Source organism: Haplochromis burtoni, unplaced genomic scaffold (assembly GCF_018398535.1).
Source record: "Haplochromis burtoni strain Fernald_Lab_line unplaced genomic scaffold, NCSU_Asbu1 Contig_737, whole genome shotgun sequence".
NCBI classification, from domain to species: Eukaryota; Metazoa; Chordata; class Actinopteri; order Cichliformes; family Cichlidae; genus Haplochromis; species Haplochromis burtoni.
The window spans coordinates 173,860-186,869 of NW_024583098.1; the positions used below are offsets into that span (position 1 = coordinate 173,860).

The 13,010-nt window shown below is 36.9% G+C and overlaps 2 protein-coding genes across 4 annotated transcripts in view; both read right to left on the minus strand.

The window, feature by feature from the left end:
• Positions 1 to 1,450, minus strand: part of LOC102308393 (deoxyribonuclease-1) — an 8,745-nt gene extending 7,295 nt beyond the window's left edge. Inside the window, exon 1 of the mRNA XM_005950057.2 lies at positions 1,366 to 1,450. The gene's annotated coding sequence lies outside the window, so the exon portion shown is untranslated. The remainder of the gene's footprint in view (positions 1 to 1,365) is intronic.
• A 1,297-nt stretch (positions 1,451 to 2,747) lies between these two features.
• On the minus strand, positions 2,748 to 12,038 carry LOC102307636 (deoxyribonuclease-1). Of its 3 annotated transcripts, none has more exons than XM_042215499.1 (10): positions 11,886 to 12,038; positions 10,587 to 10,672; positions 10,091 to 10,185; positions 9,586 to 9,672; positions 9,090 to 9,193; positions 7,999 to 8,111; positions 6,333 to 6,484; positions 5,210 to 5,306; positions 5,007 to 5,102; positions 2,748 to 2,812 (listed from the first exon to the last, which is right to left on the minus strand). In XM_042215499.1, the coding sequence occupies exons 2-9, from the start codon at positions 10,665 to 10,667 to the stop codon at positions 5,049 to 5,051; spliced, it is 783 nt and encodes a 260-aa protein (XP_042071433.1). In that variant the 5' UTR covers positions 10,668 to 10,672; positions 11,886 to 12,038; the 3' UTR covers positions 2,748 to 2,812; positions 5,007 to 5,048. The 3 variants fall into 3 exon arrangements, with proteins under 3 accessions (XP_042071433.1, XP_005950116.1, XP_005950117.1); XM_005950054.2 differs by lacking the exon at positions 2,748 to 2,812 and adding an exon at positions 4,081 to 4,318; XM_005950055.2 differs by lacking the exon at positions 2,748 to 2,812 and adding an exon at positions 4,337 to 4,688.
• Positions 12,039 to 13,010: the final 972 nt, after the last annotated feature.

Sequence of the window (13,010 nt, forward strand, 5' to 3'; positions counted from 1 at the left end):
ACTATAATTATTATGATTTATGGTTTTCTGTTACATCTTTAGTCCTTGGATTGTGGTTTCTGTTTTGTATCATCTTTGTGCTTCAGGTTCCTATGTTCCCATGTCTTAGTGTCTAGTCTGCGTCTTGGTGCTTTGTCTTTGTTCCCTGTTTTACTTTGGTAGTCCTTGTCCCATGTTTATGGTTTCAGTTCTGCTCCCCTGTGTCTCGTCATGAGTGCATTTCCCTCCTGTCTCCCATTCCCTGATTACGCCAGTACGTGTTTAAGCCCTGTGTTTTTCCCTGTCGTTGTCGCGTCCTCTGCGTTAGTTGTGTTTTCCTCAGTCGTCATGTTTTGTCAGGTTATGTCATGCCAAATCATGAACTCCCAGTTTAGATCATACTTCCTAGTTTGAATTTTGTTTTAGTGCTCATGTAAAGTTTGTTTTCTGCCAGTGAATAAATATTACCGCCTTGAGTTAAATATTCCATCTCTGAGTCCTGCGCGTGGGTCCAACCAGCCACACAGCTCAGCGTGACATGAACCAGGAAACCTCTTGCTGTGTGGTGACAATCGTAACCACTCCACCATCCTGTTCTAGTGTCTGGGTCATGGCAGCTTCTCTCTAGGCATGCTCTGACCTCGGTATGACCTCTGTATGATGTGTGCCATATATGACCACTCCTATGCTACTTTACTATAAAAATCTTTTGAGATTCCCAAATAATGCTGTCTCCATGGGAACCTAGACAAATATGGCGAGAACAAAGACAGCTCAAGTGACAGTGTCAAGATGGCATCAAGATCCCCAAAAACCACCATTTTCCTTGATTTGACCAATTCTAAACTCCACCTGTCTAATTCATCAGCAGGTTTTAGCAGCAAAATTAGCTCAATGTAGCAAAAGTAATAGATTGAAGCTCAGAAATAGTTTATTAGTAATGAGGCATATTATTATATGTAGTATTCCAAACTAATATAATGGCATGTTTGCTGTTTAAAACATTTTTATCCGTGCAGAATAATTGATGTATATTTTTCTTAAAAATATAGAAATACAAGGAAGTTAAAAAAAACCCTTATATTTAGTTCCTTGTTTTATTTCACTTGAATTAAAACTTTTTAAATAAGGGATTCTTTGAATGGCCACTAAGTAGAGATATGACTCTATAGATATAACAGCTCTTTGTTCATTCGCTGACATTGTAGGTTTTCAAACATTACAAATGAGCACAAACAGAAGTATTTGGGTTTCATTTTGACTCCCCTTATGATGAATGCAAAACATATTTTACTCATTTTTTTAAAGTGAGGAATTCTAACTAATGCAGATGAGCATTTAGTTTTATAAAAGTAAGAAAACTAAAAATGTAAAAATAATACTCACGAGTGTGGCTAAACAGCAGAATGAAAAATGAAAGAAGCGGCTAATCTGCCAGAAAACAGACTGACGCTGACTTCTGCAGAAACAAACTGGACCAGGAAGTTCTCAACCATACACACACACACACTACATATACAGCATATGCAAAACCACACCACGCCTATCTGTGTCTGTTATCAGCAGCGGTGTTTCCTGTGTTTGCATACAGCTGAGGGGTTTATCATCAACCCGCAGCACTCTGCTGTAGTCATGGGAAAACGTTTACCTTCAGTTAACCTAAAATACCCGTTTCATGTTCACTGGCTGGTAGACACCAATAGAGGGCGCCCTGTAGTCATCAGAGATACAGGCCTCCAGCCCAAGGAGGAAAAGGGGAATCTTGTATTGTGCAGTGCCAAGAACTGTAGTTCTTTTTGTGACCACTTGAAGTTGGATTCAAGAGGTCAAACACCAGACTTGAGTGTTCAAAAGAAACAATTTTTTTTCCAGGCTGTAAGAAAAAAAAAAAAGCAAACATCCTGAATTAAACCAAAAAGGTTTAGTCTTTATGGCTATAACAGCTGTACAAGGGAATAACCACAGTGGATTTTACTAAGGTTTAACGTTATGCACGTGGCTGCTTTGACTGACAGCTACCCTGACAGTAGCACCTGCAGCCAGTCAATGTTTGTTGGCCTCACCTCCACTAATATGATTTACTGGATGTTACGCAGAGACGTGTGGTGAGGAAAACATCAGACATCATTCTGCCTTAACTGAAGTATTTACTTTATTGTCTCTTGCCAATCTTTTGCACATACAGACAGCAACTTCTCTAAATGGCCCCTTTTTCCATTTCTTTCCAGCTTTGAATACTCTAGAGACCACGCCTTCTCAATCCAGACTGGCCTATAAAAGAGCTGCAACAGAGGCGGGCCTTCTCCTTACAAGGAAAACAAGATGGCCACCACAGAGGCAACCTGAGAACACCTTGCCACATTAGTGCTTCCCAACATTACCCACTACCCCTTGTGGGTAATGTTTGTATTTATGCTTGTATTCAAAAGGTTCCTTCATGTAACGATCTGCTAGAGGGTGTGGGGAGCCATAGCCCCGTCCTCCAGGGTATGAAGCAGGTATGGAGGAGATCCAGGCTCCAGACATCCACAGACCCTCAGAGCACAAGAGACCAAGCAAGACCAACAGAGGGGCAACCAGAGTGGACCGAGCCCCAGAGGCCAAGGGCACCCCAGCCCCGAAGGGGGATGACCGAGCCACAGGTGCCAGGCCCTGACAAGCACCCACCAGGAGTGAGCTGGTGCATACCTGAGCGTTGATGTCTTTTAGAGATTTTTTATTGTGGAAAAACAAAATGCAAAAATTAAAAACCTTTCAAACCAGATTTCATTCTTTCAGATTAGTTTATTGCAGATAAAACAATAAAAACTCTGTGCAGCCTTCTTCTCTGAACCTGTTTGATGTAGAGTCACAAAAAGGTACAACGAAAACAACAGAAGCAGAAATAGAATTAATCTCATATAAGCGTTCAAAAGTTTTATCAATGAAAGCTTATGTGTACAGCAGCTTCCATGCAGGTTCAAAATACTTCAATTAAAAGCGAATAATACGATGTGACAAAATGTGATAAAACAGAAAAAAATAATATGAACTGATTAACCACAAAAAATGAATTAAAACACCCAAACTTCACACAAATAGAACACACGTTAAACTACACTAAAATCAAAGTAAGAATATTTTAAAAATAAATAAGAGAAATTAAAAAAATATGAAATGATTTGTTCACATCTGATGTCGTGAGCAAGAATAAAAATCCAGCTGTGATACTGACTTGATGTGCTCTCACCCTGATGACGTTAACATCTACACATGGTTCATGTTTACACAGACTGATACCCTCCCCTTTATGTATGAAAAATACTAATTTCAGGACTGAGTTCATTTGAGTCACTCTATCTTCTGCTTCAAAAGTCTGACATTTTGCCTGGACAGGCATAGAGATGGATCACCTCCCAGTTTGTCTGAATTCAGTGTACGCCTATTTGGGGATCATAGAAGTTTTCATTGAGTGCTTTGATAGCATCTCCTCCATACTGTCAAACTCTTTTGTGGTCCCACATAAACAGATGATTAACTGTGTCAGACATCAGAGCATTCATCCAGAACCAAGGAGAAAAAGTCAAATTTTTTTACTTTTAACATTTTTTTAACTGAAGCTTCAGATTTCCTTCACTGTCCCCGATCCATCTTGTTATAGTTTTCACATTCTCTCATTCTAGCAAAGCAGGATCTACCAAACAGGTTTTTTTTTCAGAGAATGTCATGCTTTTCGATTTTGTGGGAAAGCTGGATCATTAGAAGAGTAAAGTAAAAAAGTAAAGTAAAGTAAAAAAGTCATTGGTGCTTTTGCAGTTTTTGCTAACAAATTTCCTAATGCCCATTCTCGCTCTGCATCACTTGAGTTCTTGTTTTTATTTGCATCATTAGTCTCATCTGATTCAAATTGCATGAAAAAAATGCATGATATGCACTTATTTTGTTTTGGATCCTAATTTCTCCTTGACCTCACACAGGACGAGGATAATCGATTAGCCAGGTGTGATCCATGTGTGCTCGGGTGTGCGTTAGATATAAATGGAAGTGTATTTGTAGTGTTACGGATTCAAATATTGGGGATGGACACAAGAGGAAAAACCCAAAGAACATGGTCCGGCCGGGTTGAGTCAAACAATGATTTTAATGATCACACGAGTGGGAGATGGACACCGTACGCAGACAGCCTCAGATCTCGCCCCAAAAACCACATTTCCATAGTTTTATGAAATCAGCCCCTTCATGCGTAAGACAGGTGCAATACAATCAAATGTTGACAGTTTATTTAACACAGAGAAGAACATTCGCTCCTTCCCGAGGACAGGCACTGACTCCCACCTGTCTCCTGGAGCCAACTGTCTCCCTGCGGAGACACAACATTGCAGCTACAAGGATTTCCAAATTGATTAAGGTGATCAGTGTGTAATGCTCTGAATCAAGTATGTAATATTAAATGAATATTGTTTAATCAACTGCCACTACGTAAAACATAACAAAAGATATAACTGAATACAGAATCACAAAGAATAACATTATATCAGTGCTGTGTAAGCGCGTGCGGCCTTCTATGCTCAAAGCCTTTCCCCTCCATAGATCAGCCAGACATTCGCGCTGACTGTAGCTTTTAACCTTTATTAACTTGAGCACAACTCTATAATGAGCAACAAACTGCAATATGTGTGAGATGATCATGGTTACACCTGCAATGAAAGATCATATGACTATTCCGGTACCTGTAAATAAAAGATTAACCTAAGGTTATAACAATCACTGTAATGTAAAGGTTAATGTAAGGTCAAAAGCTTCAATAAATGTTTAATGCAAAGCTGAATATATGATTCTGATGAACTAATAATGCAGATAATAAAATAACAGAAAAACATCCCCTTTTTATCCCACAGTAGTTTTCTTTTCAGTGAGCAGAGTGGGCTTTTCTTATTTATTATGTTTTCTACAAACGTCTCCTGAGTGGATTGCTATCGCTATTGTAAAGTTTAAATATTTCTGAGGTGACCCATTCACCTATATATTCCTCATAGGGTAAAAATTACCTTTCTTCCTTGCTGGAGGTTCAATGAGCTCATTTTCAAATGTTAATCCTCTTCAAGCTCCACCTCCACAGGGTAGTGATCACTGATGGATTGAGCCTGAATATAATCAAGTCAGAAATCCTTTTGAAGACAGCATGGTGGAGAATGCACAACGTTATAATACGAGTGTTTGCATGTGAACACTTCCATGTGAAAAGTCTTACCAATTTCTTCTTTAATTTGTAGGCTTTCTGGAAGTTGAAAGGCTTCGCTGAGTTAGCAACAACAGCATCATACATCTCATCTCCATACACCACGATCCTGTTGGCAGAAAATACAGTCACCATTCTGTGCACTTTCATCGACACCATTGTGCGTTTATTTGAATTGAGAAAGATTTATATGTAATCAGATCATTCACACTTTTCTAGTGACAAGTAGCAATGCAGGGAATCCAGTTTATACAAATGTTTTTAGTGATACACCAAAGTCAAGGCAACAGCTGTCCACTGTTCTTCAACAGCAGGCGGTTAAACAGATGTGTTTTACAAACCAGCAAGCTGGTCTGCAGGGCTGCTGAAATATTTTGTACTGTTCAACAAAAATTTTCTGTGATGTACTGGGTCAATAAATAGGTTATGATTGCACTTGTTCCTCGCTTCCAGTGGGTGCTTACTGCTCGTCTACATTTGGGGGCAGCAATGAGTCCGTTAACGCTCAGTGATTAAGAAAACTAGACTGAAATATTCAAGTTCATTTTTATTGTGCCAAATCACAACATGTTGGTTTATACTGCAGCATAAGGACCACACAGTATGTGGAAGACACATTAATTAGCGAGCAGTGATATATAAATACCTGAGAAGTAAAGAGAGACTTAGTAGAAAAGAAATGCTGTCCATCGGTGTGTCACAGGAAGTCACGCGGCACTCTAAGACCATAGCAGCATAACCAAAGGAAGGTTCAGGGTCACCTGATACAACCCTAACTTTATTCTTCATCAAAAGGAAAGTTTTAGTCAACCTCCCAAATCAAACTGGGAACTGGTTCCACTGTAGAGAAGGTCCTGCCCCCCTGTCTGCTTTTAACACTTGATAACTTGAATTATGACACAAAGATGAAATTTTGGATTAAATCTTATGAATGCAATTTAACCTTAAGTTTAATTCTTTATTGTCATACTATGTACAATCGTACAGCGTACTGTCCCATATTGCTGCTAAACGATGATAAATATATATACAAAATACATCACACACTATATCCAGAGATGAAGAATATGTGAAAAAAATACAGAGTCCCTGCAGACAGTGACAGTAGAATTAGACATGACAAATCTGAATAAACCTGTCGTAGGTATGGTCATTAGCCCCAGTAGTGGTGTCAGCATCTTCATCTATCAGCCAATAATAAGGAGCAGAACTGATGCTTAGAGCTTCCCTAGTTTCATCATTCAGGTAACGTCCATCTGCATTGAAGTCGCCCAAAATCATGATGTTCTGCAGAAAAAAGCAAAATTAAAATTAGCATTGTAAATTATAACACATATTGATTACATCAGTGCTATTATAGATTTTCATTTTACGCTTTTTATTATTCTTTTTTCATTAAAAATGTCTTTTAAATTCACATTAGTATTTGGAAAGTGTCAATTAACATTATATAATAACTTTTGCAAGATCCACTAAAATTATGGCTGGAACAATATAAACAATGTAACACCAGCCGAGGCTTTTTGGAATCCTCTTATGAAGCCTGTAAATACCCACATTAATCCATTTTTTATGCCCAAACACAGTTTGAGCCGATGTAAGTAGTTAGTTAATGTGGCCCTTGGTGTTTTTAAACCAGATGTTATGAATGAGGAGAGGTTCAGACTTGAAGCTGCGCTCTCCCTGCCTAATGACTGAGATGTGACTGATAAGACGTTAGCATGTGAGCATATCATGGATTATTGTTTTTTTCAGACACTTCAAATGACTACAAGGCACAAAATGAAATTAGCGTTTTATTGAATATGACTTAAATGAGTGACTGAGATAAAAGTCATCAAGAAAGTGTTTACTGGGATTAGGGCAGAGGTTTGTTTTTTTTACCTATTATAATGATCAATTATTATTTTTAGAAGTAACGGTATCTTTTATGCTGTCAGTTCAAAATTATTAAAAAAACAAACATGGTCCATAATACATGTAATGTCAGACAGGCTGGCTTTGAGCCAGCAGTAAATTAAGTAATGGCACGAAGCTGAGATGTCATCTGATCTGATATTTGCTGTTTTCACTATGTGCATTTATTTGAAATGGTGTTTTTGCTTTAACATGTTTCATAATATTTGCATTTAACTTTATACAAGGAATTCGTTTTTACTTTAATAATGGATCTGTTTGGTTACATTGTAAGTCGAATGCTCTACATAGCATTCTTGTCTCATATTTCTTACCTCCTGCATAAAGGGAGCCTCCTATCTTTGAGATAAAAAAATGTATGTATGGTTGTGAACAGACCGCCACACAGAACACATTTAATGGCATTAAAAAACTGGGATTTAAAAAACATTTTAAACTTATATAATGATTAAATATCTAATTATATAAATTATATAATTAAGAACACATGTATTTCTTCTCTATCCTACCTTATATCAGCCGTATAACCCTGTGTACAAACCAGGTCAGTTTATATCAGTAGGATAAGGAATGATATTCAGGACAATAGCTCGGGCGCTTGAGTTTGAACCTTCAGTGTGGGCATTTCAGGTTTTTTCTTAATGATATTTTTATTAAGTTATTTTTATTTTGATGTACCTTCATCCTGCTTACACCTTTTCAGCTCTGTGTCTTATTATCAGCTTGTCTAACATCAGTAGAGGTAATGAAGAATTTTAAACTGCACTAACTTGTATGAAATGTGCTATGAAATAAAATGTGATTGCTTGATAATCAAATAAAATATTTATTATTTTTGTACCATATTTAACATATCGATTATATGTTATTGATTTAAAGCTTACATCAGTTTTCAATGTTTCCCTTGCATCTTCAACCACATCATCCAGAGCTTCCAGCTCATTTTCAGCATCATCTGGATCAATGTGGACTGGGATCAGAACCAGATTCTTCACAACTAGAAGCACAAAGAGACGTTATAAACATACGATTTACTGATTTACTTTTGATGGGGTGGCACCGGTGACTTTAGTAAGTTGACTGTATTGGGTGGCACAGACTGAGCCTGAAATGTGGTTTGTCCCGGTGCCCCTTGTCTATAATACTGTAAGTCTTACAGTGAGTATTTTCCTGAAGTACAGCTTTAATATTCTTGCACCTTATTTCTATGCTTTTTACTTTCTTCTTTATTTTGGATTCCAAAATACTGCACACCAAAACAATTGTTACTTTTAATATTTTGAAATATAAATCTACTAATAAATGATATATTAAGATATGCCCAAAAAGATGATTCTGTTCACCTGGATGTAGCATTTTCCACTGAAAACGTTACAGAAACTTTTAGAGATTTTCTACCTGGATGATTGAGCATCAAGGCATCTATTGGCCGCTTTATGATGGTTAAAGCTACAAAGTATATGAGTAATTCATATATGTTTGAGAAATTCAAAAAATCCCCAGCTATAATATTAAAGTAATGTACACACTAATTTTGCAGTCATCTCTGGTATGAATCTACTGGCTGGCTGGGAGTTTCCTGTGTTTACGTGTCCTCGCTGTGACTGCATGACCTCTCTTCATGTACGCTGGCTTCCTCACACAGTCCAAAGACATGTATGCTATGTTAACTTGTGAATTTAGAGTGTGAGCATCAGTGGTTGTCTGTAGCCCTGTGATGGGCTGGTGACCTGTCCTGAATGTGCCATGCCTTTTGCCAAAGGGCTAATGAGATGGTACACACGCAACACCTGTGTCGCCAAATTAGATAAGTAGTTAAGAAGATGGATGGATGGTTAATATATGATCCTACATAATGACTTTATTTACTTTGGGCACTTAGAGTAGATTTTTATAGTAAAATTGTTGTACTTCTTCTGTTCTTGGTCATATCTGTGCCACTAATTTAACAATAATGAATAATACACATACATACCTGTATTTGGACAGTCAAACATCACAATGAAGGGCTCTCGGGCAAGCACATCTTCATTTTCTTCTTCATACTGGTAGTAATCTGTCACGTTTATTTCATCATGTCTGAGACACAAAGATAAACAGCTGTATTTTAATCTTTTCTGGGGATGATAGATTGACAATGATTAATTTCCTCGTCGCTAAACAGAAACACTCAAATATGAAAAGGACTTACTTATTGCTATGAACAACAATTCCTGTACTTTTGTGTTATTATTTCATGTTCATATTTATTTTTAGTTTTAAGATTAAAATTGAAGTTAATTTGTTAGTTTTTTCAAAAACTGGTTCAAAGATTTCAGTTTAACCTTTTAAAAAGTTAAAAGAAAAAAATAGTTTTCGGTACAAAATAACATTTATTCCCTTTATCTGTGATACACACACAAACAAATTGTAATGTTTTTAATCAGTAGGTGGTGCTGCAGAAACACAACTGTGAACCTCGTGATGGATACCTGTAGAAGAAGACAAACTGCTCCTTGCGAGAGTTTCGTCCTATTGGTTCACTGCTCAGCATCTCAAATGGATGATATTTGTTTTTTCTGTTGAAAAACACAGCTCAGCTCGATTTAACTTTTATTCTTTTTTGTGTGACTAAACGTGTCAGCGATTTAAATCCCAGTGAAAATGTGACGCACAGCTGCTGAAACTTTACAGCTGGTCTTCATTCTGTGGTTTCAGTAACAAACGATTTAACAGCTTTCAAGTATCAAACCTATTCCTTGAGCATAGAATCTGTATTGAACGTACATAAAACATGCTGTATATGAAAAAAATCAGCAAAAACATGAAGGTTCCAGCCAGTTTTAAACCAAAACTCCTCCCACCCAGTTTAACAACTGGCTAACAGCGGTAGTCACATTGTTCTAAAACAACAACTCGCTAAGCCACAGTTGCTTCATCGTAAACCTCTCAGATGTTCTGTGATTGTTACAGGTTATATAATTTGAGATAAATCACCCATATTTATTGAGCTCCGTGAGAAACTTTTTCATCGCATTGCCAGTGGGGTCCTGAACTTCCTGCATCACCACCAAACTGTACCGGGACACAATCTACGAGAAACACATGAACACGGTAAAAAACACGTTTAAAGACTGTAGCATAAAAGAAAATATTAGAAGTAATTTGAAGAAGCTTCAAAGACAATTAAGCAAGCACCACAAATTTAAACAATGCATCAGCTTTCATGAGCCAGCGTGAACAACATCAGGAAAATGAAAGGAATAAATGGTCCTATAATCAGCTATGTGTTGTTAGCATTTAGATAATATACTTATTTTTGTGAGATATGAAAAAAAGGAACAGGGCACAGACTGTAGTGGTGGATTACTGTGTTTAAAAAAAACAAACAAATTTAACCTCATGTTGCATTCAATAGCACAAAACTAATAAACACAATCAAAACTCTAAGTAAGTCAAAAAGGTCACAGTGTGCTCCACGACTATGATTTACCTTGATAAGGTTTTTCAGTATATTGTCATTATTGACTTTTTTCATTCCGAGGTTCTTCACATTAAACGCTGCAATCTTCATGGTCACTGTAAAAACAAAATTAACAACAGAGACTTCAGCAACAATAACACAGTTTAGCAACTTATTAGCAACTCAGGGATAATGGAGTGTGCTGATGTTCTGCATGTTTGTCTAATACATTACAAATATTGGTAGTTCTACACCCAAAGTATTAGTTTAAACATTATAAGGATAAAAATATATATATTTAAACCAGAGCACAAGAACTCAGGCGGTGATAAAAAGATGCAAAGCAGGGAGGAATTGGTCAAGAGCCTCTGTGAGAGGTGCAGAGCTAAATTTAGTCATTGGAAACAAACAAGGAGCAAATATCCTTGATTAAATTTACACATTTATTGTTTGGGACGGTGAATCTAGAGAACAACTTGGCTTTACCGCATGTAACCATGATCACAACCATACAGAAGTGTACAGAAAAAAGGATTATTTAATTTATTATCATATGTGTTTTATTAGCATGGAAAGATTATATCATTATATCATCTTTAAATAAAATAGAGTGAAAAAGTACAAGACAGTAGAAGAAAAAAGTGCAAAGCGTTTTTCTTAGTGTGATTTTATTCATTAATAGCCACAAGAGACATAAAGCAGACAGCAGTGTTGTTGACACGTTACCAAGAAATACTGACACAGGAGGATGCACATGCTATTCACAAACACTGTTCATGAATAGAAATGAACTATTTTTCATTCAGTCTATTTAAATTTGCAGGTGCAGATCCTCAACAGTTCACTCAATAGATGAATAATAAAGTGAGCAGTGAAGACAACTCTGCTTCACTAAAACTGGCACACTGTGCGGTTTTCAGACAGGAAACTCTTTCATTTAAAACTGAAACAAATCTGAACTGTCAAAACCAGTCGCGTTCTTCTAACAGTTCCTGAAATATGTATTTATTAACACCTTTTATTATGATATGTTCTTCTTTGACACCTCAAGACCTTTTTATAGTATTATAGTATTTTTATTATTATTATTACTATTATTATTACTTATTACTTTCTTTTTCTGCTTGGCTGACTTTAGCAGATAAATATCTCCCACCTGCAAAAAACTTCCCCTGACAAAATGCATATAATCTGAAAATCATTTTGGCAGCTTCACAGCAGTCGAGCTGGTTTCCCGCCAATTCTAACTTTGAATTACACAATGTAAATTTTGCAAGTCCAGTCAAATAAACAGCTGCTCAATTGCCTGCAATTATTTCTCAAACTTACCTTTTTCTGTAGAAAATGCAGAAAACTAAGAACAGGAATTCACCAATCTGGTTATGATGTCCTTTTGAATTGTCCTTGCTATCAATGGGACTGACTGACTGTTTTTGCAGGCAGAGAGACAGCCCGCGCAGTATGAGCATGCTCATACATGCAGCAGACACTTCCCTGAGAGATGGCACAGACCAAATGCAGAGCTAACAGGGCGAGTAATCAAATCATAAAATCATTGATTACAAGCAACATTTTCACAACTTTATATTTATCTGGTGCTTCCTGTCAGCACAAGACGAGAGGACGTTCTTTTGTGGAAATGATGTTAGAAAGGGTCTCAGGATAACACATAGATGTCTAAGGGGTCAGTGAGGTATGGCTGTGTGACATTTTTTTTATCCATGGCTGTGGTCATGACAGTCCATTCATATACCAAATACATAATATAGTTTCCTCTATCCTCAGAGATATATAAAGCTTCACTTGGTAATAAAAAATCTTCTTTCCTCCACTGTGACTCAAGCTGTGCCTTTCATCTCTTCCTACACACAAATATTCCCGCTTCTTTCTTGCTTCCCGGTCATTTTAAAATACAGGATGCTTCCTGTTGATGTGCAAAAAAACAAAAAATGTCCTTCCACACCCACACCACTGAGACATCTTGTCTGGATGGTGCGGCTGTTTCACAAACGCTGTGGTAGCAGCTGTTTCCTTCCTGTTATGTTGCCTGTCTGAAACTGCATAATAACAATGGCAACAAAGTATTAACAGAACAAATGAGTCATGCTAGTTGGGTTCTTAATTCTTTGGACAAAATACTAAATATAACCAAACAAAAGGTATAATGCTCACAGCTCCTTTGCATCAATATCATTAGTAAAATGAAAAGATTAAAAAGTGATGTTCAAATGTTCTACAGTAGAAGAAAATGTTTGCAGCTTTCTTCTAAAGACATTTCTGTACAAATTCATACAGAGAATTTAAAACTTCAGTATAAATACAAACAGACATTTGATTTCTTCAACTCAGCAACTTGGACTGTGTTACCTCAGAAAGTCAGGATGTCTGCTGTTCAACAAGTGTCTCTTCTAGTTTTGGTAAAATTAGAATACTTTATTAGTTTGTTACTTACAG

What these genes read in the sequence shown, in the direction of transcription:
- LOC102307636 (XM_042215499.1), bottom strand. Translation starts at nt 10,667, where the DNA reads ATGAAGATTGCAGCGTTTAATGTGAAGAACCTCGGAATGAAAAAAGTC. An exon ending in GTTTGACTGTCCAAATACAG is followed by an intron (nt 8,112 to 9,089) that starts GTATGTATGTGT and finishes TTGTGCTTCTAG; the next exon opens with TTGTGAAGAATCTGGTTCTG. An exon ending in GGGAAACATTGAAAACTGAT is followed by an intron (nt 6,485 to 7,998) that starts GTAAGCTTTAAA and finishes TTTTTTCTGCAG; the next exon opens with AACATCATGATTTTGGGCGA.